This window comes from Notamacropus eugenii, chromosome 1, assembly GCF_028372415.1.
Source record: "Notamacropus eugenii isolate mMacEug1 chromosome 1, mMacEug1.pri_v2, whole genome shotgun sequence".
In the NCBI taxonomy this organism is placed as follows: domain Eukaryota; kingdom Metazoa; phylum Chordata; class Mammalia; order Diprotodontia; family Macropodidae; genus Notamacropus; species Notamacropus eugenii.
In genome coordinates, this window is record NC_092872.1 from 154859055 (window position 1) to 154886137 (window position 27083).

The window sequence follows — 27083 nt, forward strand, 5'->3', positions numbered from 1 at the left end:
GTGGTTTTTTTGGGATATTAAATGTTACAAAGGAATTCATCCACTTACATGTGCATGTAAAAACCATGTCTTGTGCCATAAAGACAGAAAAAAAATGGGGGAAAAAAGCACAAAATTTGTAGAAAATCAGTGGTAGGAAAAAGCAAATAAGCTAAAAAGAGGTTTTCTTATACCTGCTAGTCAAAGACACCACTGAAAGTGCAGAAGAAAAAGAGGGATGAAGAAATGAGACCGCAAATCTTCTGGTAGTGAGGCCTGGAACATTTGGACAGTTGATAGGTCAAAATAAAGGAGGCCTGCACACAAAGCTAAGAGGAAATGAGAAAGTTGTTTAGGGAAGGGGATTACAGGTGTCAGAAAGGACTGTAGATGAATTTGCTCTAAAGATAAATTACTTAATCCTAGGCAAATATGACAGAGTCTGGAATACACAGTAAAAGCCAGTATATCTTTACTTTAGTGAATGCAGGATACAAATATTTTACAACAACCTCTAGCATTTTCTTAACCATTTGATAAAAAGTTCACTAGAATATTTATTGTATAATGAAGAAAAAACAACACATTCAGGGAAAAATTGAGATTAACTTATTTTTTCTTAAAAGGTTCATCTCAAGGATGGCAACAAAGTCCAGCTTGTGCCGCCAAACGGTTTTACATTATCAAACCGTGAACAGCTTCTTGTGTGAACTGTTGACTACAAACATTTACCAAATACATAAATCTCTTTTAAAAAAGCCATTTTAAATATAGCAAAGCAGTGTCCTCTTGCACAGCAAAGTGAAGAAAGTTTCTACAGAGAAATAAACATTTTACATTTGTAAATCTTTCTTTCACATTCTAATCATCTAGCTTCTTTTCATGATCAAATGCCAGGAGTTTTTAGGTTCCTTATTTACTATGTATTTCTTGTGCGCATGACAGTTAATCCAGAAAGTATGTGATGCATTAGTGTCCTTTACAGTAAAAGGAAATGCTAAAAACATTTTATTCTTCTATAACAAACCCCTGATTTAGTCTGCAACATTATGTTTTTAATTGGAGCTCAAAGATGGAGTTTTGATTGGGATCATATGTATATAATAAGTGAGTTTCATTTTTAAAAGACTGGCTAAAGAGTACAGATTGGATATTTTCTATTGGAAAACTTACTTTAACCTGTGTAATTTAACCACAGACTTGCTGTTTTTTTAAATTTATTATTTTTTTTTTTTTTAGAAAAAAGAAATGCTACACTTGAATAGGTTAAATTATTTCTTTTATGGTGTCACATAACACTATTCTAATTTTTTTTAAAGTAGGGTCTAAAGTTACACTGTTATGTTATCCTCATTAACAATCACTTTCCATTATATGAATGTATATGCATATGTGCATGTGTGTATGTGTAAGGGGATGTTTCTATAAAATCTACTCATTTAAATTCACAAATAGGGCTTATGGGAAAGAGGTTAACAGTCAGATACTCACTTCCTGCAAAATTAACAAATTTTTACTCTGTCAAAGCAATTTAAATACAAACTCTGAGCCTTGGGTAACATTATTTTAGAAAACAGTAATTGTACTGCATATAAACCTGCATAGAAATAAAGACTATTGAGATACAGTCAGCAAAGCCATCTCATAAGGCACACAAGAAAATAGACAGTAAATGTGAATGCATAACTCCTATTCACATATACAGCAAAAATTCATGAACATGCATAAATAATAATGAAAGAATCACTTAACACTTTCAAAGCTATAAATGGTCTATAAAGTGGTAAGGAAGTGGAATTATCTTGGAAATTTGGTTTGGGAGACTATTTTGTGGCTTAGATTGTATATGACCCTATGAAAAACATGGAGATAGTTTAATAAACCTAAATTTATTTCAAATTTAAAAAAAAAAACACCTCTCTGAATAAGACCCAAATACTCATACTTACATGAGAGAATCTATAACAATCCTCCTGGTTTTGGCTATAATAACAGACTTCACTAGTCAAATCCAAGCCTTCTCCAAAAATTTCCATCTTCCAACAAGTGTTTTAAATACCTGTGTCCGTCAGAATATTTGGCTGTCCGTGTTTCAAATGGCTTGTTGTGAAAAGGCATAAACAAAATAAAACAAACATTCAAACCAAAAAAACTTTGCCAAAACACTGCCAAAAAGAAACGACCCTTCACTTGGGAGGTAAAACGAAATTGAGGCAAAAGGTGACAGGGAGTTGCTATGTGTTAAATTAAATTCAGTATAAAAGGAACAGTTTTTAAAAGTTCTCCTTTGAATTTCTGGTGAGAGAAGTTTTAACTCTGAAAATACAAAATAGAGCAAGATGCAGAATTTTGGCTCCTATGGCACGAGCTTATTGGTCAAGACTGATTAACTCAGGACAGAAAACTGCTATTACGGGTTAGTCTTCAGGTAGGGAGTTTAAAAGAATCAAGTCGAGGGCTGCCACTGCTCAATTCAAAATCAAAAACTGTAAGCGGAAGCTTCACCACAATCAATTAGAGCCCCCCACTCCACCCCACATGGAATGACTATCTCTTGTGTATGAAACATTTTAAAAATAGTAATAAAAAAGCTAAATTGTGGCCAGCTGCATCCCTCTATTTCTGGAGGGTTAGAAGAAAAGGAAATTTATTTCCAAAATAAGTGTTTTTCCCTAAGCTTTTACCACTTATAAAACCTTTTGTGCTCACCTGATATGTCACCATTTTATCTTAACATGAATTAAATTAGGTCAACTTTTTCTACTGTATTTTTTTCTCAAAAAAGGCAAAGTTTTAACTAATGCCTTTTAAAATCTGTTACGACACATTTTATATTTATGCAGGATGAACTTTAACACCAGATTTTCTTCCACTTTGCTATTTATATACATATGTATAAAATGTATAATGTATAATGAAGCTTAACCATACAGCACAAAGATAACAATTTAACATCACACATTCACCACCAGTGAGGGGAAAATCCCCTTTATACAACCCTCTAAAAAATTGGGATATTAATAATAATTAAAATCCAAAGAAAGTACAGTATATTTAACAAAATAGTAAATATTAAACAGTGAATACTCTACTTAATAAGGACTTCGCCTTTTTTTTTTCAAGTTGGCGGCAATCCACAAAAATATACTTTTTAATCTGGTGACCGTACAATACATCGGTACTTACACCAAAGGTGATAATATATTTAAGATGCTATATACACAAAAAAGAGTTTGGCTCAATTTTAATTTACATATAGATAATAAGTGTTCATGGCTTTTTGTTTCCAAGGTTCCGCCTGCAAGGTTTTTTTTTTTCCCTCTGAAAGTAAAACTCAAAAGTCAAAACAAGATAAAACTATACTCTACAAAAAAAAGCTACAACATACAGCTTTGGCTTATATAAATAATTCATAGCAGAATGTGTTCAAAAGTACTATATATAACTTTATATATAGCCATCAATTCATAAGGGTATTTTTAATATAAAATATACATGAGCTAAAATCAGTTCCTTTCTTTTCTTTTTTATAGTCATGAATGTAAAAAAGAAACTTCTGACATATTCCAATTATAACTTAATATATTAATTTTATTTTGTTAATGCTCTATTTTCTAGGCTAATATTTTTCTGAATATCTCATGCGTTTTTTTCTATTCTCTCTCTTTTTATTAACTAAAGATCACTTCTTTGACCCAATACATTTTGCACGTGCAAAACAGGTATGTGTGGTGTTTTCTTGTTTTGTTTAAATAGCATCAGCCCTTTCCCATGCACCCCTTTGCAATAGAGACCCATGCTGGGTTGGGGAATATAAATGTCATTTTATGTACAGTATTGCTTTCTTTTTTTCCTGCTTTTCTACTGCCCTGCTGCTACAAAGCATTTTTTCCTTAACAAACTACAAGTAACCACACAGTCTGAATAAAACACAAAGGGGACATTACTATGGGTGAGCCCTCTAGGTTTTCTACAAGCCAGTGTGGTAGGATTATATATGGATACAATGCTTCTCCTCAAAAACTGATTATATTATTAAACAAAAAGCCTAAGAAAGTGCCAGACCAGACCATCGCCTACAGGGTTTCTTCTGTTTACCATTGGACATCTGCAGATATACAAGGAGTTTGCAGTAAGTGCCTAATTCGGTGTATGCAACACACACACACACGCACACACGCGCACACACACGCACATACATATATACATAAAGAGATATATGTATGTATATAGATATAAATATATTTAACTCATGTCCTTATTTATAAATTTAGATATGTAGGGCAGTTCGTTGCAGTAACACCAAATAAAAACGGCAACCTCACTAGCTTTATGTCACCCACGTGTCCATCCTCATCCGCTTCACGGAAGGGCTTTCTCTGTCCTCAGTGTTTGGGGGTCTGCCAAGCCCAAGGGGTGAATGGAAATCGCTTCGGGGATCTTCTCGATCACTACCATCATAAGAACTACTGGAGCTACTCAGACTGTCAACAGGGGAGCGACCCATTTCCTGACGAGCCGCCTGCTGCTGCTGCTGCTGCTGCTGCTGCTGCTGCTGCTGCTGCTGCTGCTGGGAGAAGCCTGAAGGGGTCATTCGATCCCTGGGAGGTGAAATCGGTTCTGACTTGATATTGATGTTTTGGTTGGTATTGATGGATAAATTTGAACCCTGAGATAACTGCCCTCCAGCACTAAAGGAGAAAAGAAGTTACATATGTTAGCAAGTCTCTGAGTGCATCTGCATTAGTAGAAGAGATATTCCAGAAACTTACTGAGCATGGCATCTATCTGAAATAAAATCTGAATTCCAAAAGGCATTTTGGGGTCATTTCCTTAAATCAGGGCCTATATAGAAATGGAATTCCACTTTTTTTTTAATGTCACAAACTCCCAAAAGGATGGGAATCATAATAGCACCTTATTTGAACCTGCCACCTCCAAATTGGCACTAATGAGTAAATCACTGTAACACTGCAGACAAAATATTCACAACAAAGCCATTGTCCAGTGTTGCAACTTGGCCAGCTGGTTTAGAAGATGATGGCAAAGGGCTCATTTTGGTGCTGTCAGCATCAGACACAACCGATGGCTGTTTCTTTACCTTTCCTCCTCTTGGCCTAGGATATCACATCTGGATAACTGCATTTAAAGAAAAATTAACTTATGTAACATCTACATTCAAATATTATTTAAAGCAGTTCCTGGTAATTTATTTGGGCAAATTATTCCACATTAGTATTTTTTAGTGTTTATATATTTTTAAAATTAATTTTTAAAAATTTCATTTCAAAGTTGTCTATTTTTTAGAATTAATAATTTTGAGGTATTTACTTTTACCCTCTTCCCATTAAAAAGAAAAACAAAACAGAACAAAATATGATTCTGCATCTTGAGTGTGTCTCCCTGTCAGGAGGTGGCTACATGCTCCATCAACAATCCTCTAGAATTATTAATTTGTAATTCCTGCTACTGGTTATCCTAGGGAGGGCTATAACAGGTCATGTTGTAAACATAAACCTACCCTGCAATTTGGACACGAGTGTTAAAGATCAACGTAAAACTCTTTAAGATGTTCATTATCTTTGTGTCATGTAATCTGCTTAAAAACAATGAGCCTCATGAAGACACATCTGAACTGAACAATGAAAATTAACATACGATGTACACATTTGTGGAAGAACACCCAAAATGAGAACTTCCTACTCTGCCTCTCAGCTCTTTTCTCAAAGGAAAGGGAATTAGATTTGGAATTAGAGAATGTGGGCTGAATCCTGGCCCTGCTATTATTAAAGATTTGCCTGTGTGACCCTGGGCAAGTAACTTCAACTTTATGAGCCTCCCTTTCCTCTGACCTCTGCAAGCTTCCTGCCAACTCTGAATCCAATGAGGCTCCACTTGCTGCGTCAGAGCCACCAGGGCTCTGGGCCCTGGGTCCTGGGCCAGCACAGCTGCTGACCTGTTTGCCCCACCGTTAGACAAATGGAGCTGCTGCTCTCCCTTTCCTTCACCACTGTGTTTCCCTATCCTGACACACAGAGGCTTCCCTTGTGCTCACTGTCAAGGAGGTGAGACAAAGAGAAGACTTAAAGTGAGACAGCGAGTTAGGAAACTGCGCTTCAGAGGGGTCTGGGGGCTTTGGAGAGAAGTTGGTCAGTTACCCTAATCTCTTAATACCCTTCCCAGACCCAGTCTTAAGTATGCATACACATGCCGGTCTGGGGACCCTAGGCCTCCCTTTCACTCCTCCATTCAGGAGAAGATGGTTAACCTGAGAAAAATCAAGTGACACCCTTTTCTTCTCAGGGGTAACAGTTACAGAATGAATCCATGCTAACACAGCTTAAGCACCAAAGCAGTGGAGTGGGTTAACTGATCCTCAGAGAGTGGAGAGGGGAGGGGTAGAGTGGAAGAAAAGTGCCTTAGGCTGCCCTTTGTGGGAGAGAAATCATCCACAAATCCTTAAGTACCAACATTCAAGGTACAGAATTCCATATTCAGTTTTGCTTAATTACTAATAACAGCATTGTTTTTCTACTATTCTGTACTCTGTATGAACTTCTTTGCAGCAGTTAGGTTTCTGTGAGTTAGGCTCAGTTCCTAAACATCCATATTCTTATGGGAAAATGTGTTTTGAGTTTCAAACAACCAACTTAAAGATGAACCTTTAGAACACTGCCCATCTGTAACCTGGACTGCTTGTACTAAGCAAATCTATTTTCCCTCAAAGCAATTTGAACATTTAAGACTATCTACGTTATTGTAGATCTTTTTATGAAACCTAATATGAGTTAGTTTAGAACTTTCAAATGGGAATTTTGTTTCTAGTTGTGGCCAGGAACCGTCATAGGACAGATTTGGAAGAAGTTAAATCTGGTATGTCTGTCACTTAAAACTTTTAATATGATCTAGACTGGATGGAGTCTTAGTCTCGGAGTCAGGAAACCTGGACTCTAGACTTATTACCACCACAGACTTTTTGAGAAACCTTGGTCAGCTTATTTGTCTCCATTAAAAAAAAAAAACTTGTTCCTCAAATTCCTCAGAAGAATACTAGCTCAGTAGTTACCATATCTACCTTTTACTACAGCACACAGGGAATTTCAAAGTTGAAAAGAATATGATGGCATAGAAGGAAAAGCTCCCCAAACACCAACATTCTAATAAAAAAAATTCTTGCTTGATTTTGGCGAGCAGTCTTAGAAATGTAAATTCTAACCAATATACAAAGATGAGTGTGTCACAACAGAATCACAGATTCTGTGAGTAGTTTAGCAGTTACTTACACAAGAGAACTGAGGGCTGCTTGTCCTAAATGGTGTTGTTGCCAGGCAGATACTTGTCCTAAAGACAGCATTCCTGGGGAGTTAAATCCCTGTAGGGCTGACAGGTCTGCACTAGTAAGTGAGTAATCTGAAAAAGAAGGGAAAAAGTTTTTCCTCACATGGAAAGTAAAAGATATCCTGAATTCTCTAAACAAGTTTATGTGAAATAAAGTATTTTCAAATCACAGGACAAAGAAGATGAACTGAAACATAAGACAACAACAACTTTTGTTCAACATAATTACAAAATTAAAATACAAGGAATTTTCTTTTATGGGGCTTTAGATTTTTGTTTAATTCTTTTAGAAAAAAATGACGTCCGTAGGCAAATATAAGACTTTTACAATACTTTATTTTTATAGTTCTAAGAGAAACTTATTTTTTCAAACTGAAATACAGTGACATGAAACCCCCAGTTATTCAGTACATTGTTGTTACTCATCTACAGAATGTGATGACAATAGTTCCTATTTGCTGAGACTTTATGCAGACAACTTATAATACTTAAGAGTCTTAAGGCTTCAGCTAAAGAAGTTTTGGGGGTCTCTGTAAAATAACTTAATTCTCATGGAAAAAGCTCCATCCATGTGCTCGATGTCGGTAACAGCTTTTTGCCTCAGAGCTCATTATTTATTAGTTCTCAGTTTACCATTCAGCCTGCCTCTCCTGTTTCTTTCTAGGGTAAATGGGCAAAGTCTTTCCTTAACGACTTATGCACCCTTGCTTATCTGTTGTCTCCCCCACGGGGTGAACTCCACTTAGAGCAGGTCACCCTTAGAGTTTAACACACACAAATACCTGGCCCTCAGGTGCTTAACAACACTGACTGACTGAATTGCCCGTTGGAAGAGGAAGAAATGTCCAAGGCTGGCTTGCCAACAACCTGATGAAAATTTCACAGCCACACTTGTTTTGGCCATCTTGTAAAAGGTGGGTAACTCCTACCAAAGTGTATCGGCACTTGCTCTGCAATTGCCTGGGACTTTTAGAGGTCAAGGTCACATAACTCGGACGTGTCAGGGCCAGAACTTAAACCCCGGACTTCCAGACTCAGGCTAACTCACTCACCTGGCCTTTTGGCCGCTGCCTCACTGTCTTAATTATGCAGTATTAGTAAATTACTTCCATTTGAGACAATAAAAAAAAAAACCTCTTTCAATTATAACAGCCCAGTTTAACAGATTGTAAAGCTATGAGAATAGGTATGAATAAATGTAGTTCTGATTCAGTGGATCTAACATGACATATTTTCTGATTAATTTTTTTTATAATAATTCATCGTTTACGCCCTATGGTACAGCATAAACTCCTGCAGGTGGAGAGGGCAGGGTTAGAAAAAAAGATCCAACTCTGATAAATTAATAGCTTCCTAATTGGTCTTCTTGCTTCTAATATCGCTTCTCTCCAATCCCTCCTCCCCATAAATGCCAAAATAACCTTCTGAAGGCCCAAGGTCATAGCCCTCAGTTCCTTTAGTATAAAATAAAAATCCCTAAGCCTGTCATTTAAGGCTTTCCATAATTTGGCTCCAGTATACTTTTCCTGCCTTACTTCACATGACTGTCCTTCACACACTTTACGTTCCACCTCAAGCTGTTCCCCAAAGCCAGCACTTCATCTTCTCCCTACACCCGAGGCACTCCAATGAATTTTCACAAGCCCTCCCCCATGCCTGGAATGTCTTCCCCCTCCTCAAGTCTGCCTTTCAGAATTCTTATCTTCCTTTAAGGTTCAGCTAAGAGGACTCTTCTTTCTAAAGCCTTCCCTGATTCCATCCACCAGATATTAATGTTTTCTCTTACCTAAAATTACCTTATATTTACTTATCTATGTACAAGTCATAGCTACTCTTTTTCTAAGTACTTCCTTCTGCTATCCCTTCCCAAGCTCCTTCAAGGCTGGAGCTGTTCCATTTTTACTTTTCTAGTCCCCAGAGCCTACTTTAACTACAGTAGGTACTGAACAACGATTTACTGAATTGTAAAGGATCTGCTGAATGTTTTGAATTACAGAGTGCCTTAGTGGTAGTAACTACTTTTAATGATATACATGCATACATACATACATGCATACATATATAGGGGAGGAGAGAGAGACAGACAGAGACAGAGACAGAGACAGAGACACAGAGAGAGTGTTTTAAAATAGGTTATCCACTTTTCAGTAAGATGTAAATACAGGCACATTTCATTCTGCCCATAGATCTGAGAAACTGAAAATTTCAAAAGGTTTTTTAAAATTGTGTTTTCTTTCAGCCCTTTTTTAAGAAACTTCACTCACAATGAATGAGACAATCAATTCTACCAAAGGCAACTCCAGTGTTCTTACAAACTACAAATGCAAGTATAAGTTACTTTTTGGGAGAGGTTTCAGTATCTTGTTTTATATGCATTTATTGCAGCGCCATAATAAAATGTTCTAGAAATTTTCTGTGACAAATGTTTAGAAACTTTAAGTTCTACCATATTTACAGACATCAGAAAACTATAAATAATTATTTGAAATATCTGAAAATTCAGATAACTCGCTGATGCAAGAGTTTTAAGACATTAAGTCAGTTTTCTTGAGCAGAATGAAATGTTAATTTACAATTTGCTTATCCTTATAAAGATAACATGCCATGTTTAAAAAAGAAAAAGAGTGATTTCCTTCTTGTTCTGCTTTCCTTTCCAACATGATCCCTTCTGTCCTCTTACTCTGACAGGACTTTGGTATAGGTAAGTCCTCATCACTACAACAGCCAGCTGATGGGTCTGCCTGCCTCAGGTCTCTCCCAACTCCAAGTCATCCTCCATTCAGCTGCTAAAATGATCTTAAAATCTGAGATCCAACAATGTCACTGCCCTACTCAATAAACTCCCTACGGCTCCCTATCTCCTCCAAGATCAAATACAAAACCCACTCCATGGTATTTAAGCTCTTTAGAACCTAGGCCCTTTCCTCCTGTCCCTGAACCTTTCCAGTTTTCTTACACCTCTTCTGAAAACTCTTAAATCAAGTGACACTGGTCTCCTGGTTGTTTCATGAACAGTCCATCTCTCAAGCTCTGGGAAATTTCTCTGGCTGTCCCACATGCCTGAAATGCTCTACCTCCTCATTTCTGCCTCCAACCTTCTACAGGAAGCCTTTTCCAGTCCCTCTTAATTTAAGTGCCTTCTCCTATTTATATAACTTGTCTGTCCATATCCATTAGCTTGTTGTCTCCCCCATCAGATTGTGAGTTCCTTGAGGGCAGGGCCTATCTTTTGCCTGGCTTTTTGTATCTCTAGTGCTTAATACAGTTCATGGCACAATAGTAGGTGCTTAATAAATGCTTACTTACTGGTTCTTCCCTTTCTCATCAAGGGTTATTAAAACCTCTTCATAATTGTCCAGATGAATCTTAATTATCTTTTCTCTTTTGAAGCATCAAGTGTTTATCACAGTTAGTTTAAGTCTATCTGAGAAAGTGTACCATAAGGTATGCCTGGGCACAAATCTTAAAAGAAAACCTTAGTTCTCTAAATTAAAAAGAGTTAAACTACAGAGTTAACATAATGAAAATCACTTGTATTCGTCACTGCTTGCAATATTATGTGTAAGAACTTGTTACACAGTAGTTTAAAAATTTACTACTTGAGTTTTCACACACACTAAAAATGTATCCTTAAATTAAGATTAGTTATGCAAATGACATATTAAGGTTTTTTAAAAATGCAGAACTAACTATGCTTCAAAACAGCAGAAATTTCACTGGTACATGCACTTGGCTCCAAGGTAAAATGAATGCCTCCTGCCTTAGGGGGGGTTTTGTGAGTTTCTGTGGCCTAAAATATTCATCACTTGGTTTCTAACCTTTTGGTGATGGGGTTTCTCTGAACCTGCCCTACATTTATCTCCAAGAGACATTCCATTTTGGGGCCCACACTTTAAATTTTTCCCATTGATATGATTTGCTCAACTACTACTTCATTGGAGAATGACCTCTACGCCAAGATGGCATAAAGGGGAAGAGTCTTAATTAAGGTAAACTAATAAAAATTAATTTAGCAAATTTGACTTAATAAAAACAATATATAACATTTTGGGAAAAGAAATAAGTTGCAACATTGATCTTATTCTTCTAACCACACTGCAGGAAATAGAGGCAATAAAAAAATCCATATGACTGTGATATAACTTCACCATATCCTAGAGCCATATCAGTACGAATAGTGGATTTATTTTTCAAAGTCTGTAAGTATAAAAAAAAAAAACCCAAGGAATTATTTAAAAACTGTAACAGTAGTATCATATAGTAGAAGGCTACCTAAGAAAAGACAGAGGAATAAAGTATATGCCACTTTTTACATATAATATATAAAATGACCCATAAGGGCAGAAAATGGCCATTTGTTTACTTGCTCTGGGTAATCAATCAACCAACAAGCATTTACTAAGGGCCTACAAGGTTCTGGCAAATAACAATTGAGAACAGGAAAACAGAAAAACAAGGTCATTATAAATTACTTAAAAGTCAAAAATGAGTTCAAATACGTTGATACTTTCTCCTTAATTTCACTATTTATGCTTTCATAAGCTTTTGTAAGCACTGACTAATGAGTAGAGAACTGTAAAGTATTTACATTACAAAAAACAAAGAAAGGCAACAAATAAAGACTTACCAGTGTTGTAAGCAGTAGGCATGGCTGAATATACAAGTCCCTGTGGAGGCAAGCTTGGAGTTGTCACAGATACCACTGGGGTAGCAAGAGGTTGAGTAGACTGAGAACTGCTTATCCTTTGGGAATTCTGGAAGTGATCAGTAACAAAGAAAAACTGTATCATATGGATATTATAATGAACAGAGTCTACATTTTAAAAATAACATTAAATTAAAATGTTTTCATGCTTTTTTATGTCAAATATCTTATTTCATAGAGTAGGGATTATGTGCTTTATCTGGTTTATTTTTAAAGGAAAGTATTTACATTAAAGTAGTACAGTGAAAAGGACACTGGATTTGGAGTTAGAGGACTTGGGTCAAATACCATGTCTTTAATTTAGTGTTTGGTGACCTCACACCTTGGAGAGGTGACCTCTCTGGGCTCCAGGTTTCTATCTGTAAAATAAGGGGATTTCAGTCACGAGCGCTGAGGTCCCCTTTAGCTCTATTCTATGAATCCTATTTATATTCTTCATGTAACCTTATTAATGTCATGGAGATAACATATTAAATGTAAGGGATTCTATTGCAAGTGATAACACTTCTATGCATGTGATATTTAATAGATTAAAAAGCTGATACCATTGCAACTACTGAGCTATCAATAGGCACATGTTTATATTTTAAATATGCTTTCCATAGAGAGTAAGCCATTTGAGAATTAATTATATAAGGACAACACTGAAACAACACACATTGCTACAAACATATGTATTTTACACATTACAAGAAGTCAATTTTAATTTAATTTGCTTTATAATTTAAGATTACTCCTTACCAAGTGATTTTTATATTTTGCTTTGTAATTGTTTCATATATGCATTCTTTGTCCATCTTAAGATTATTGACTCAAGAAATTACCTCCCTCCACAACAGTAAATTTTCAGTAAATGCCCTTCAACAGTCTTAATTCTAAAGTTCTTGTTCAATGACATTTACACTTTGTCTTAAAATTAAATTGGTTATACTAAAGTATTTAATTAGACAATGACCTATTATATATACTGACTATTATAGTGAACTTTATTTTTTTAATCCAGAGGAAAGAAACGTTTAATGATTTTCATAATAATGCCCATATCATATGACTATTTCCTTAAAATTATTCAAAAACAGAACTAGTATTGTATCAGTTAAATTATCCACATACAGTGATACTGTAGAACCCATTTCTCTTTTCAGTGATTCAGGCTTTCTCTGTTAACAACAAATTAGCACTGGGGAACACATCTCATGCAATGGCAAAGCTATGTCTAACAGCCAGATTTTAAATCCAGACATTTTTGCACATGAAGATGATAAAGCATGACACCTGACCTCTGTGCCTCTAAGACCTCAACGCAATGCAAGTAATCATAATTCATCAGTAACAAATCTTTTCAGGGAGTTACAGTGATATGGTTCAACTTTCCCCATCACTCTTTTCAGAAAGTACGGGTAATTAGGCAGGCTAAAATTTCTGACAATTCTCTATTACATTGGAATAGGACCTTCTAGATGACAGGATATTACTGTTATAAGGACAAGAACTGGTCTCCAAATAAAGCGCCACTCTTTTTCTTCTTTGTTTTTATTATTCCAGTACAAGCTGGATGAACACGGGACAGATTTATGGTGGAGTGGAAAGAACAAGGGATTAGGAAGGGGAAGACCTGATTTCTATCACTGGTTCCACAACCTCTCTGGGGCTCGTCCCTTTCAGCTATAAAAGTTATAATGTCAGTGTCTTGCTTCTCAAATAGAGTTACGGTGACAACAATGTAAGATCACATACATGAAAGTGGCTTGAAAAGCAACATATGAAATATTATTAGTCTTTATGACAATCCAGCCCAAGATGATAGAGGGTGAGAGGACAAACACTGATCTCTTCTGTGATTTTCCCATGAGACCCGACATGAAACTGCAAAACTCCTACGGAAATCCTTAAACCCCACAGTGGGAGAGGCCAGGCAGAGGTCTCAGGCCCGGGCTTGCCTTTCCTTGGAGCAGAGTAAGTCCACTCGTGGTGCGATCCCACTCTCAGCCCTGACTTAGGGGGAAATATCCAAGCTTCCATAGATAATGATTATGCTGCTGTTCCTCAGATACACAAAACTTGAAAATTACTTAGGATTTTTCAAGGCTAACATCTCTAACTGTCAGCAGCGCTCTCTCCTCCGCATTATCTTGTATTTTACTTATACTTGTATGTATTTAAAAGGTCCATGAGGCCAGGAGCCATTATTCGCTTCTGTCCTTGTATCTGCTGTGCTCTGCACAAAGCAGGTTCTCAGTAAAGACTGCTGAATTGAGTTGAAAGTCTCAGTTTCCCTCTCTGAAGTTTTAAAATACTGCAAAATATAAGGATATCATTGATAGTTCTGAAGGTGAATCGTTACAATTTTAGCAAAGTACAATATTTTTAGTTATATGGAATATAGTCACTAATATAACATAATCTCAATATATAATTAATATATTATTAATATATAAAATCATTTTGTACTTGAAAATTTTTTCTAATTTATTTTTACAAAAATATGTGGAATTCAAGGGATGTTAGAGAATAAAGCAATATAAGTATGAATAAATTTTGGTCACAATATGCTGAATTTATTAAATTATTCCATAACACTTTTGATTTGGCTAGTTCTTTGGTGTTTAACTTCTGCATTTCCAGTATAGCTCAGATACTAATTACTATGGAGAATATGGAGAATTCATTAGAAAGCAGACTCCTTTGGGCTTCCACTCACGCTGCAGTCTCACATTAAGCGAGGGTTAGACCCCAAATTAAAGTAAGGTTCTGAAGTATTATTTATTACTGCACCCATCAAAGCTTCTGTTAATAATGACTCCTTTACAAATAAATAGTTTTCAAAACCACTAGAGGGCAATATATTTCTAAGTTGGCAAGAAGGAAATTTATCTGAAATTTTGTAATCTATACTATACGGAAGTCACATAACAAAATAAATTAAAATACATAAACTTAAAATAAACTATATTTTAGTGAGTTAGAATATGATCCTGTGCAAATTTAATTTGTGAATCACAATATAATTTAAGCAGATCACTTAATAACAACCCCCCAAAATCACAAGACTGTGTATATATCGTAATCTGAAATCCAAAGAGCTAGATGGGAATGGGAATAGGAAAGGAAAGGAAACCACAAAGGTGTCAGAGGAGAGATCTTTTATTTTAAAGATAAAGCATTGTAATGATGTCCAGAAAAAGATATCTGGAAAGACAAAAAAAACTGCCAAAAATGCCAGCATGCATACACATGAAACAATCAAGTGGAAACTCAAAGGGTGCATTTCCCCCCCATGCTTTCATGCAACCTCAGCCTCTTATCAGCAATAGGTCCGTGTTGGTGACAAATTAAAAGCCCCTCCCCACTTTAAATTACTAAGCAAACGACAAACTGATGTTCTGGACTTAAATGATGAGGGCTTTCTCGTACAGCAGCTAAAAGATTTGTACTTCATTTTGCAGAGAAGTAATATTTCTTACCAACTGCAAGTTATTTTTAGTCACATTTATTTTTCCATAGTGAAAGCCAATAAAAATCACTCATTTTTGAGAAAAAGGATAGTTCCTTTTTAAACAGAACATCTTTCAATAATGTGGTGAAACGTAAAAGAATTTATTTACAAATGCATATATCCCTTTTAGTAAACAGGGAACCCCCTTGTGGTCCTGATCTTCTCATGCAGGATGAAATGTTCCAACTCTGAAAAGGTGACCTCACCAAAAATGATGTCATCTTTTTGAAACAAGGAGAAACAACACAAGACCTTGTGTTACAATTTGAGGAACTTCAGGGATGAAGTCACTTTCTAAAAACATATTAATAATTTGGGGAACTATATAAGGTATTCTGTATCTTTCAGGATTTTTTTTAAGCCAAATTCCTAGTGTCTTCAGCTCATGGAAGGCTACTGTTTTGCTTTTTTTTAAGGCTCTGTTCCAGTATTCCCTCTAACAAATAAAACTGCATAAAATATGTTTTTAAATAGAAATGTCAGAATTTAGTTTATAAGACTATGTCTTATTAAATACTTCCAAAATAAGTATGTAAAAAAAACTGCTCAAGGAAACACTATTTATATTTAAAATATCTGATAGAAACAAGGACTTTCTGCACCCCTTTTATCTTATCAAGCAGAAACCCACACTCACCAACTCCAATTCATCTTCCTCCGACTGTACTCAGCAAACAAGAGGGATAACAGAGTTACTAAGACTGTCATTGCTCTAAACTACTTTTTTAAAAAAGAAAACATTTAGGTTTTAACAATATGATTATATACTTAACCTACTATTTACTATATGCAAGCCTAAAGCTCATTCATAGAGACTGCAAAAGTTGCCATATAATTCTATCATAGGTTTCTTACTTGCACATAAGTTTGTATAAGCAAAACAATTTAAGTGTGTAAAAACAAGCAAAGGCCATAAATCAAAGTGGAAGAACAGTAAAAATTTAAATTAAAAAGATCAGATAAAACTGAACACATTTGTCCCTTTTTCCTAAACCATCCAGAAAGTACTTTTTACACAACTAAAAACAGCCAGTTTTGTAAAGGAACTCTCTAGACTATTTTACTTTGTACTGTTTCCTTTTTTAATTGAATTAAATTTTTATATCCACTATTGTTTGAAAAGTAGCACAGTATAATCAAGGGCAAGCTGCCTCTCTGACACATATTACCTGTCACTGAACCTCTCAGTTCTCCAGGAAACTCCAAAACTAAGTTACAGACCAATTATTTATCTACGCCAATGGGAGCACCCACACTTGCAGCATCAACACTCCCTTCCCTCCTCCCCCCACACCCAGGAAATCACTTAAAATAAATAACTGGTGTTCTGTTTTCTCATACACATGAACAAAGAGAAGGGACAGGGACTTGGCCAATGATGTCATTAGCACGGGGAACTCCAGGCTTGACCCTTCTTTCTTAGAGTTGCTTGGAACATCCAGAGGGTAAGTGATTTGCCTGAAGTCACACAAGCGTCAGAGGCAACATTTGAACTCAGATCTAAGGCCAGTTCTCTAACCCATTACCCCAACTTCCTCTCACATGCACAAAATGGGTGATTATTTAACTTTCTGCAAAATATTATTTTATGATAGGACTTTTCATAAAGTCAAAATAACATCACTGTTTGGTTATAGTATATTTAATTCTATTTCAATAAAGAGATGCCTTCTAGAATACTGTAAAAATTTGTTTTGTGACATTCACAAACATTTTGTTTGTCTTAGTGAATACACATCTAATAGGATTAAAGGTCATAATATTTTATATGGAGAGAATGTCAGTCTTCAAAGGGAAGAATTTTATCTTTTCAAAAGCAGAAACAGTACAATCTCATTTTGAACCTTTTTTAAACAACTGAATGCAGTTTCCCCTTTCTACCACCAGTTTATCAACTGTTTTCATAAATATGTTATCTGTTATCACTTTATAATATTTAAATTAAAAAGTGAGTGGCTTTTAGGTCAGCTTCTAAGCATTTTAACCTATTGTTCATGCCAAATTTCCTCAAAAAAGAATACAGCAGGCCTAAATTTAAATCCTATCTTTGAGGATGGCTTAGAATAGTCTAACCTGTGTGCCTTTGGGCAAATCACTGGTTCAAGATTTCTTCATTCATAAAATAAGGAGGATAGACTCAATCTCAAGTTTTTCCACCCAGCCCTTCCGTAGAAGTACTATGATACTAATTTCAAAGCAGAGGGACTTTTAATTAGGTGTGCTTTTAAAAATCTGCCAGTACTGCTTCTAGTTAGCCAAAAGGAATGGAATGGTGTTAGGCAATAAAGGGTAGACAGCCTTTGAATTATTAGGGAATAATCTTAAAACGCAAATTTGCTAAGCTGCCCATAACAGCCATATTTTTATCTACTACAAAAGTCAACTTAAGTACGAGAGTACATTCCTGGCTTTATCCTTCCCCATACAAATGAAATCAGGGTCTGAAAAATAACTGGAAGCTGCACTACGAAAGCAAGAAGGTGTAGTTTAATTCTTCTAATCAATACAATGACAGTTAAAATGTCTATGGGCGGGGAGGAAAGACAAGTGAAGTTGCTACATAGTCTTCATTCTAGTTTTTAAGCACTCTTCAACGACTGGAATAGGAAAGAGTAGAGAAACTAACCTGGTGGCTCGCCTACAAATCTCTCCCAAATTTAGCTGGTATTTTGGGTTACAAAGTAAGTTTATCACTCGTCCTTCTTCATTGTAAGGCAAGTGATTTTTACTTCTATAATATTCTGCTTAGCCATGGGCCTGACCTGTTGGCTAAAGTTTAAATCCATACTAAATGTAAACATTTATATGCAAATGTTTTCCTAATCATGATACCTCATTAAATAAACAGGAGGGCCATTCTTCATCCCCAGAGGAAGCTGTGAACCAGGTCAAATAATGGCATCTACATAAAATATATGTTTTAAAGAGCAGCATTGAAGAATGGTTAAACTTACCAATGGAGGCATCATACCCTTGCTAGAAGGGGGGATAACCACTCGAAGGTCTGGTTTTCGATTGTTCATTCCAAGGTTTCCACCTCCAGGAGGAGGGGGGGATTTTGTAGGCATTACTTTGCCTAAGCTACTTCCCCCACTAGATACTAGCAGATTTGGAGATGCTCTGGAGTTTACGAAGCCGTTCCCTAGAAAATACAAGTATTAATCATTATAATGAGCAGAAATGGATATTGAAATAGAAAAGACACAAAAACATTTATAAAAAACAGCATCTTTTGACATTTAGAAGAACTAAAGGAAAACGAACAGCAAAGAGAGCTCATGCAACTTTAGTATATGTGTAGCGTTCTTTCTCACCTAGTTATCTGTCTGAATCACAAAACAATTCAGTATATTAAACAATATTTATCATAGTGGGCTGGAGATCTTGGAAAAGTTCCCAAGAGGTGAATGAGTTTAGACCTCAAGTACTTCACAATTAAAAAATCTCTTTGAAGGAAAACAGTTGTTATTCGTATACAGCTTTAAAGGTTATAATGTACTTCATTTGTGTTAACTGGTATTTATAATTGTGCTGTGGGGTAAGTGCTACAGATAGTTCTCATTTTACAGAAAGTCACATTACATCAATTTGACTTTACATAAAGAATTCTGAAAGAAATCTGAATCAGGATTCTGAATGAGAATCTAACTGAGCTGCTTGCTGCAAAGACCACAGAAGAAAGGGAGGCTTGGGAACCTGAGGTCAAACCAAAAAGTTTCACAACAAAACAACTGGCAGAAGCATTTGAGTGAACTTTCTTCTTTATCTGAAAAGATGGATCGAAGTACTTCAAGATTTTTAAAAGTTCAAAGACTAGCTGAGAATAATAGTGCTCCCTATCATCAGACACACAAGGGAAAAAGAGAGTTCCTGTCCAAACACTGCTGAGCTTCTGGTAACCGGGATCCTATCGCACTCACCGGCCCAACCCTCCACTCTAAAATCAACACAGCCACAGCAGAGGAGCAAAGAATGAGTTTAAAGAGGCCACACGACCCACAGAGCACAAATCCACCCATCAAGCAGGAATCCTCCCCAGAAACCTTAATAAGCAGAAAACAGCATGGTCTAATCAAAAGACTGATGTATTTAGAGGGAGTTTTATATTCAGCTAAGTTTGTCTGAAATAATTCTTTTAAAAAATTTTAAACCCAGACACAACCCAGTGGACGTGGGTGTGCTACCTACCATTATAGCACTTGTACTTCTCTAAGAAAAATGGTATCTGCCCTGAGCTGATGGTAAAGAGGAAACCAGTTCTCTCACTGCTGTTAGCAATAGTGCTTCAGGGATGACCTCAAAGAACATTCTATCTAGGTAGAAAGGAGAGCAAAGCCTCCAGGCTGATTCCGGAAAGCAGCACTCTTGCCCATGTTTCACTCAAGGAGAGAGAAACTCTTTGCAAAGTAAAGAGGTGGAGCACATATCCTGGAAAGAGAGAGTGCAAACCACTTTTATCTTTTCAGACAAAACATTCTTAGCCTTTTTTGTGCCACGAATCCCTGACAGTCTGATGAAATCTATGTACCACTTCTCAGGATGGTTTTATTATTTTTTTTTAAATTTATTTGTTTTTAGTTGTCAACATTCACTTCTACAAGATTTTGAGTTCTAAATTTTCTCCCCCTCCCTCTCCAAGACAGCATGCAATCTGATACAGGCTATACATCTATGATCATTAAAAACACGGAATGTTAAGGTTTTAGAAGACCAGAGTTCAAATTCAGCCCCATTTACTAGCTATGTGATCCTGAGCGAGTGACTTAACCTTTGTTTGCCTCAGTTTCCTTCTCTGTAAAATGGGGATAATAATAGCACCTACCTCCCAGGGTTGCTATTAGATCAAATGAGATAACAATTATAAAATGCTTAGCCTGGGGGTTGGCACACAGTAGGCACTATACAAATGGCAGCTGGCAGTAGTAGTAGCTGCAAATTTAAGGTGTGTGAAATTTCCTCTTAATAGCATGTAGGACCTTTCTACTATGAATATTGTACTACTATTATCCTATCCTGAATAGTCCCTCCTGGCCAATTCTATTACAAAAAGTAAGGTTAATTCAAAATCACTGAAAATTACAAAACAGACAAAGAAAGCTATGGTATTAACAATTCATTATGATTAAGGAAAAGCTTGGTGCTTATGAAAAAATTTATCAAGAATGAATATATCATTGTGTATAACACACCATAAGTTCTCAGTGGGCTTTCTTGAATTCCTAGCAGTAATGCTTAGCATACAAATATTAACCAAATAATAAGTTACCAATCGGTTAGCAGTACAAAACTGTGGATAATTAGGCACTAACTATTTAAGTACCATTTGCAGAACATTATTAGAGGGAGAAAAGGAGATGTATAAGACAAATAGGCACCCTTTTCTCTAGGAGTTTATCATCTACTTTGAAAAATGATAGACATGAAAATAAATAACATGTTTATAAAGCAACAAATGAACAAAAGAAAGTAAACATAGCGATGAGGAAATACAAAATATAGCAACTATCAAAGCCTGGCAGGATTAAACATGAAAGCCTTCCAAGAAATGACTTTTTGTGCAGAGTTCTAAGAGAAAGCAGGGACAAGTTGGCTGACAGAAGGAAAGAACTGAACACATCATGAGTGGGAGATGGTGAACAGATTAGGTCAGCTGGGACAGAGATTTTATGTCGAAGGGTGATGAACAGATAAGCAATTAAATTAGTGAAAGCTGAAAAACATTAATATATTTTAGTATTATATATCAGTTTACTTTTTGTGTTTTCTTAATGATTCAAAACATAAATTTAAAAAAAAAATAATAAAACCATCCTGAGAAGTGGTACATAGATTTCATCAGACTGTCAGGGATTCGTGGCACAAAAAAGGCTAAGAATGTATTGCTCTATGAGCAATATTACAGCATGCACAAAAAATTAATAGTAATAGCCCACATTTAACATTATTTAGTCTTGGAGGTAAGGAGAGATATAGGACAGCAACTAACAGAGATGGCCAGACCAAGTCAGGGTTTAAGTATACTGGATATATGGGGAAAGTTGATAGGCATCAGGGAAGGAGCCAGTAGATCAAGGAGAGATTGATGACAGAGTTGGGACAACAGTTGGGGCAAGCTGATGAAGAAGACGGAAAGAGATGGGATCAGGTGAGGATACATGTACAGGTGGTTGGCCTTGATGACGAAAAGAGACACCTTTTCATCTGAGACAGGAGTGGAGGAGGAGATAGTAAGAAACATTGTCTACATGATGTGAGATGAAGAAGAAGGGAGAAAAAAGGACTCTTGGAAAACTGTCTTTTTTCAGCGAAGTATGAAGGTAAGGTTCTCATCTAACAGGATGGGGGAAAAGGTGTGGGCTTATACCTACCAGAGTGGCTAACATGACAGAAAAGAAAAATGATAAATGCTGGAGGGGATGTGGAAAAATACATACATGAATATACTATTGGTGGATTTGTGAGGTTTTTGTAAATTTTTTTTATTTTAAACTTAAATACAAATGAGAAAAGAAACAAATGTATAAAGTAGACCATAAGAGAAAATTCAATATAAAACAATAAATTTCCATTTCATTTCAAGATAACCTATGTATGATGGTAATTTCATTAATTTCCATGGATTTATAATCATTACTATCTCTGTCCTGAGGATTCTCAAATCTACCTATTATGATTCTCCAACTTATAAATGTTCAAAGAATATGAACAGGCAGTTTTCAGACAAAGAAGTCAAAGCTCCCTATAGTCATATGAAAAAAATGCTCTAAATCACCACTGATTTAAAGAAATGCAAATTAAAAGAACTCTGAGGTATTACCTCTCACATATCAGACTGGCTAACATGACAGAAAAGGAATATGATACATGTTGGAGGGGATGTGGGAAAACTGGGACACTAACGCACTGCTGAGGGAGTTGTGAACTGATCCAACCATTCTGAAGAGCAACTTGGAACTATGCTGAAAGGGCTATAAAACTATGCACACTCTTTGATCCAGTAATATCCACTGCTAGGTACATACCCCAAAGAGACTACCAAAAAAAAGGCAGGGGGGGAGGGGGAACCTATATGTACAAAAATATTTATGGTAGTTCTTTTTGTGGTAGCTAAGAACTAGGAATTAAGGGGATGCCCATCAGTTAGGGAATGGCTGAACAAGTTGTAGTATATGATTGTAATGGAATATTATTGTGCTGTAAGAAATGACAAGCAGGATGGCTTTAGAAAAACCTGGAAAGACCTACATGAACTGACACAAAGTGAAGTGAGCAGAACCAGAAGAACATTGTACACAGTAATAGCAATATCGTACAATGAAGAATTGTGAATGACTTAGCTATTCTCCATAATACAAGATCCAATACAATCCTAAAGCAATCATGATGAAAAATGCTATCTGCTTCCTGGGAAAGAGCTGATGTCTGAATACAGGCTGAAGCATGCTTTTTTCCTTCCTTCCTTCTTGCACAAAATGACTAAGATGGAAAACTTTTACATGATTGCATATGTATAACTTTTACTGACTGCTTGCCATCTCAAGGAAGGATAGAATTTAGGACTCAAAAATTTTAAAAATTACATGTATTTGGGAAAAAACAAAATGTTTACTTTTTAAAAATCCACCTATCCCATTCTGCTGACCTTCAAGCTCACATCTCCAAATGCTTTTCAGACACCTTAAACTAAACATCCAAAAATAAACCTGATTATCTTCCTAAACCCTTTCCTTCTCCTTCCTTCAATATTACTATAGAGGCCAATGATATTCTCCAAGTCCCCCAGGTTCCCAACAAAGGAGTCGTCCTGCATTCCTTACTATCTTTCATCACCTCACCCCCCAATATCCAAGTTATTGCCAAGACCTCTCAATTTTACCTTTGCAACACAGACTGAACATGCCTCCTATCCTCTGACATTACCACCACTCTAGTGCAGGACTTCATCAATTCATGCCTGAAGTACTAATGGGTCTGCCTACCTCAAGTCTCTCCCTACTCCATTCAGTCAGCAAAATGGTTTTTCACAAGTACAGGTCAGATCACCTATCACTCCACTATTCAATAAATTCCAGTGGCTCCCTATTGCCTCCAGAAGCAAATACAAAATCCTCCGTTTAGCATTTAAACCCCTCCTATTTTTCTAATCTTCCACCTCTCTGGCCTGGCTTCCTGGATGTTCCATCTCCCTACTCAGTGCGTTCTCCCTGGCTGTCCTCAGACCAGGAATTCTTTCTCTCCTTGACTTTGCCTACGGACTTCCCCCGACTTCCTTTTAATCCTAACTAAAATCCCGTCTTCTATAGAATGTCTCACAACCTCTCATTTCCTGTTTATCCTGTACATAGCTGGTTTGTGTTTGTACTAAACTGTAAGCTTCTTGAGGGCAGGGGCTTGATAAATGTTTATGGATGGATTTTAGTGACACAGCTGAGATTGCATAACATAAATCTGAAGTGTACTCAATCACTACAGTTTCGTGATATTCTCCATGATATTCAGCAGCATGTGAATAGGAGTGAAGGAAGTAGATGGTGGGAATTTTATTTTAGTTCTTAGAAAAAGTTAATGTAAAATGCAAAGGAATAAACTGGTGAAGAGCTTAATTTGTGAATTCTATAATTCAGCTAAGAAGAGGTTAATAAACTAGTTCCAGTGAGAAAAAAAGTTTTTGAAAACACAACTATTTCAATACTTTATCACAATGGGAAAAAAATAGCTGCCTTATGGAGCTAAGAAACTGAAAAATAATGAAGATAATGTGACATGCTGATAAGCTTGTATGACTATCATCTCTTGTCATTGCAAAATCACAGAATTTAGGGTTGGGAGGAACCTCAATGGCCACGTAGTGAAATTCATGACTGAAAAAAATCTACACTATACAATACCTGACAAGTGGCCATCTAGTCTCTACACTCTCCAATGAAGGAGAACCCACAGCCTCTTCAGGAGTTCATTTTGTTTTTGAATATCTCCAATTGCTATGAAGTTCCCCTTGACATTTAGGTGAAATTTGGCTCTACAACTTCTAAACCCTTGCTCCTAGCTCTGTCCTCAGGGACCAAATAGAAAACCCAACACCTCTTCAATATGATAGCTCTTCAAATACCTGAATACAGTTATCACCCTGACCCTTTAATGCACTGCCTCTTCTACAAGCTAAACATCTCCAGCTTTTTCAAACTATCCTCATATAATGTGGACATAAGGACCTTCACCATCCTGGTTCCCCTTCTTTAAAGTGCACCCAAGGCTGAACATCGTACTCTAAAAGTGGTCCAATCGAAGTGGAGTGAAGAGGGGGTATCAGTACCTTTCTTACTCCTATAAGTAAGTTATGCCCCTCAATGAAGTCCAAGATTGCATTAACATTTTTGGCTGCTCCATCATACTGCTAATACTTGCAGAGGTGCAGTCCTCCCTAAAACTTCCATATCTTTTCCAAACTACTCTCTAACCCAACCCTGTACCCATTCCACCAGGATTTTTAATTTTAGGTCTGAATATCTAAAGAAAGAGGACAACAATAGGTGAGCTTATATCTGGGATGTCATTTTGTACCTTCCTCTATTTTTCCAGCTCCCATGAAGACTCAGTTTCTGAACTACTGGGGCTAATTTGTAATTTCAATATTTCTTTGCTCCTCCTTCATTTTTATCCCTCTTCCTCAGAATTCATAGCTCAACTGTGAATGGCCTATCTTAACATAGTAAACAATCAGTTTCCATTTGGGGGTATTAATAAACTAACTTTGAGACAATGTCCTCCATTCTCTTTTCACATGTTTGGATAGTTTTTCTGTTAAGACTGGCTTGTTTCTCTTTCCCACACAACTACACACATAGTCATTTCTTGTAGCCCTTGTTAGATCATACTGACAGCCTTCAGAAAACATTTCATGTTTTTAATAGTGCCACTAAAATAATAACCTGCTCACAACTGCACCTCCTGGGAGAATATCTCATCTAAGAGCAAGATAGAGGAATTCAAAATAATTTGTATGCCAAAGAATTATGCTACAGTATGTTTAGTACACAATTTAAAAAAAAAAACAAAACTGTTTACTCCTCCTTCATCACCCTTCTCAACAACCCCCTTCTACCCCTCTTTCGCCCCCCTCCTGGGGGTTGGGGAGGAAAAGGACTAAGAATTGCAGTATCACATGTCTATGTAATGGTATCAGAACATTTTGAAAAATAACTGTTCCTCTTCATATTAAATATCAGGGACATATCCACGCTTAATACACATTTTCTCATGACAACAATGATACAATTCTATTTGCTATAGGAGACCATTCATTTAATTTGCCTTCAAATCAAAAGGGCAAAGCAATATACCTGCCTGTCACTCTCTAAAACTCCAAAGAATTTCAAGATAATGCAAAGAAACACATTTACATTCAGAATATGGCTGTCTAAAGAGGCTTTTGCACTTGTACATGTTTCTTAGATAGATATACTCAGGAAAATCAAGTTACAAATAGAGTGAAAGGGGAGCTAAAAGCCTTGTATTTTTTAATGTAAGGTCAGGAACTGGAAGTAGATAATTTCAGGGTGATGTAAGTGTCTGGCAACGTGCCATACTCAAATTATAATCATCTTCAAAATACACTTTGTTACTTTGTATAGCATTGAGCAGTATTCTTTTGGCAAACTTAAAATTCCAACTAATTTCTTTAAATTAAAAGATTATTAATAAAATGCAGATAATTTGTACAGGTTGCTGATATAATTTTGATTTGATATTAATTCTAACTAGTATATACTTAATTTTCAAATGTAAAAAAAGATGTCTGACACTTTCAAATCTTACATGTTTGGAAAAATAGTATATTTTCAAAATAAATGAACAACTTTTACACTGGTAAAATTGATTTTTTTAGTTGCGATAATTTGTTATGGTAACAAAACAACAATCATCTTTAGCAAATTACACATGAATGCCTTTAGAAAATTGATACAGCTAATCGCATTTATTGTTCTACAGCTACAAGACACGACATTCAGTTCAGTCTGGCTCATATTTAGGTACATAAATCGCATCAACTGAAGCAGTACGTTCTTGTGGCTGGAAAGTACTCTATGTTCTTATTTCCTCCTAGTCTAAGAATAATTTGTAGTCAATGATGTCATTAGTCCCTTCTGTGATCTCATTTTAGGAACTGAATGGATGTGCAGATTTTAAATGAGACTCTGAAAAGCAATTCATTCAATTTAAGATTAAGGAATTATTTTGTCATTAATATGTAAAATTTTACCAATATATATGTATGCTGTATTGTCTAAAAAAAAGCAAAACTACATTTAAAAAGCACAGTCTTAAAAGTACATTCATTTGTAGAACAAAATTACAGTTTAGGCTTTTGAAGTATAACTACTGATAATGTGGGAGTTATGACATAAATTAATATGGAATGACCATACTTGATAACAGAAATATTAAAAAATCATTTTATTAGCACTAAAGATTCATTGTAAGCCCCCTTGCAGTTTACAATCTAAGACAAAAAATACTGGTAACAATTAAGCAAAGGAATGGCATACAATTAATCACCAAGTATGT

The 27083-nt window shown here is 36.0% G+C and overlaps 1 protein-coding gene across 6 annotated transcripts in view; it reads right to left on the minus strand.

Annotated features, from left to right (window-relative positions):
* Positions 1-434: 434 nt before the first annotated feature.
* Positions 435-27083, minus strand: part of MEF2A (myocyte enhancer factor 2A) — a 200799-nt gene continuing 174150 nt past the window's right edge. For 3 of the 6 annotated variants that reach the window (XM_072617018.1, XM_072617003.1, XM_072617009.1), the window contains 5 exons: positions 18473-18660; positions 16156-16179; positions 11945-12071; positions 7263-7389; positions 435-4670 (listed from right to left, as the gene is read on the minus strand). In XM_072617018.1, the coding sequence (XP_072473119.1) occupies positions 4310-4670; positions 7263-7389; positions 11945-12071; positions 16156-16179; positions 18473-18660 (827 nt within the window). In that variant the 3' untranslated portion in view covers positions 435-4309. The remainder of the gene's footprint in view (positions 4671-7262; positions 7390-11944; positions 12072-16155; positions 16180-18472; positions 18661-27083) is intronic. The other 3 variants (XM_072617014.1, XM_072617016.1, XM_072617017.1) reach the window with 1 other exon arrangement.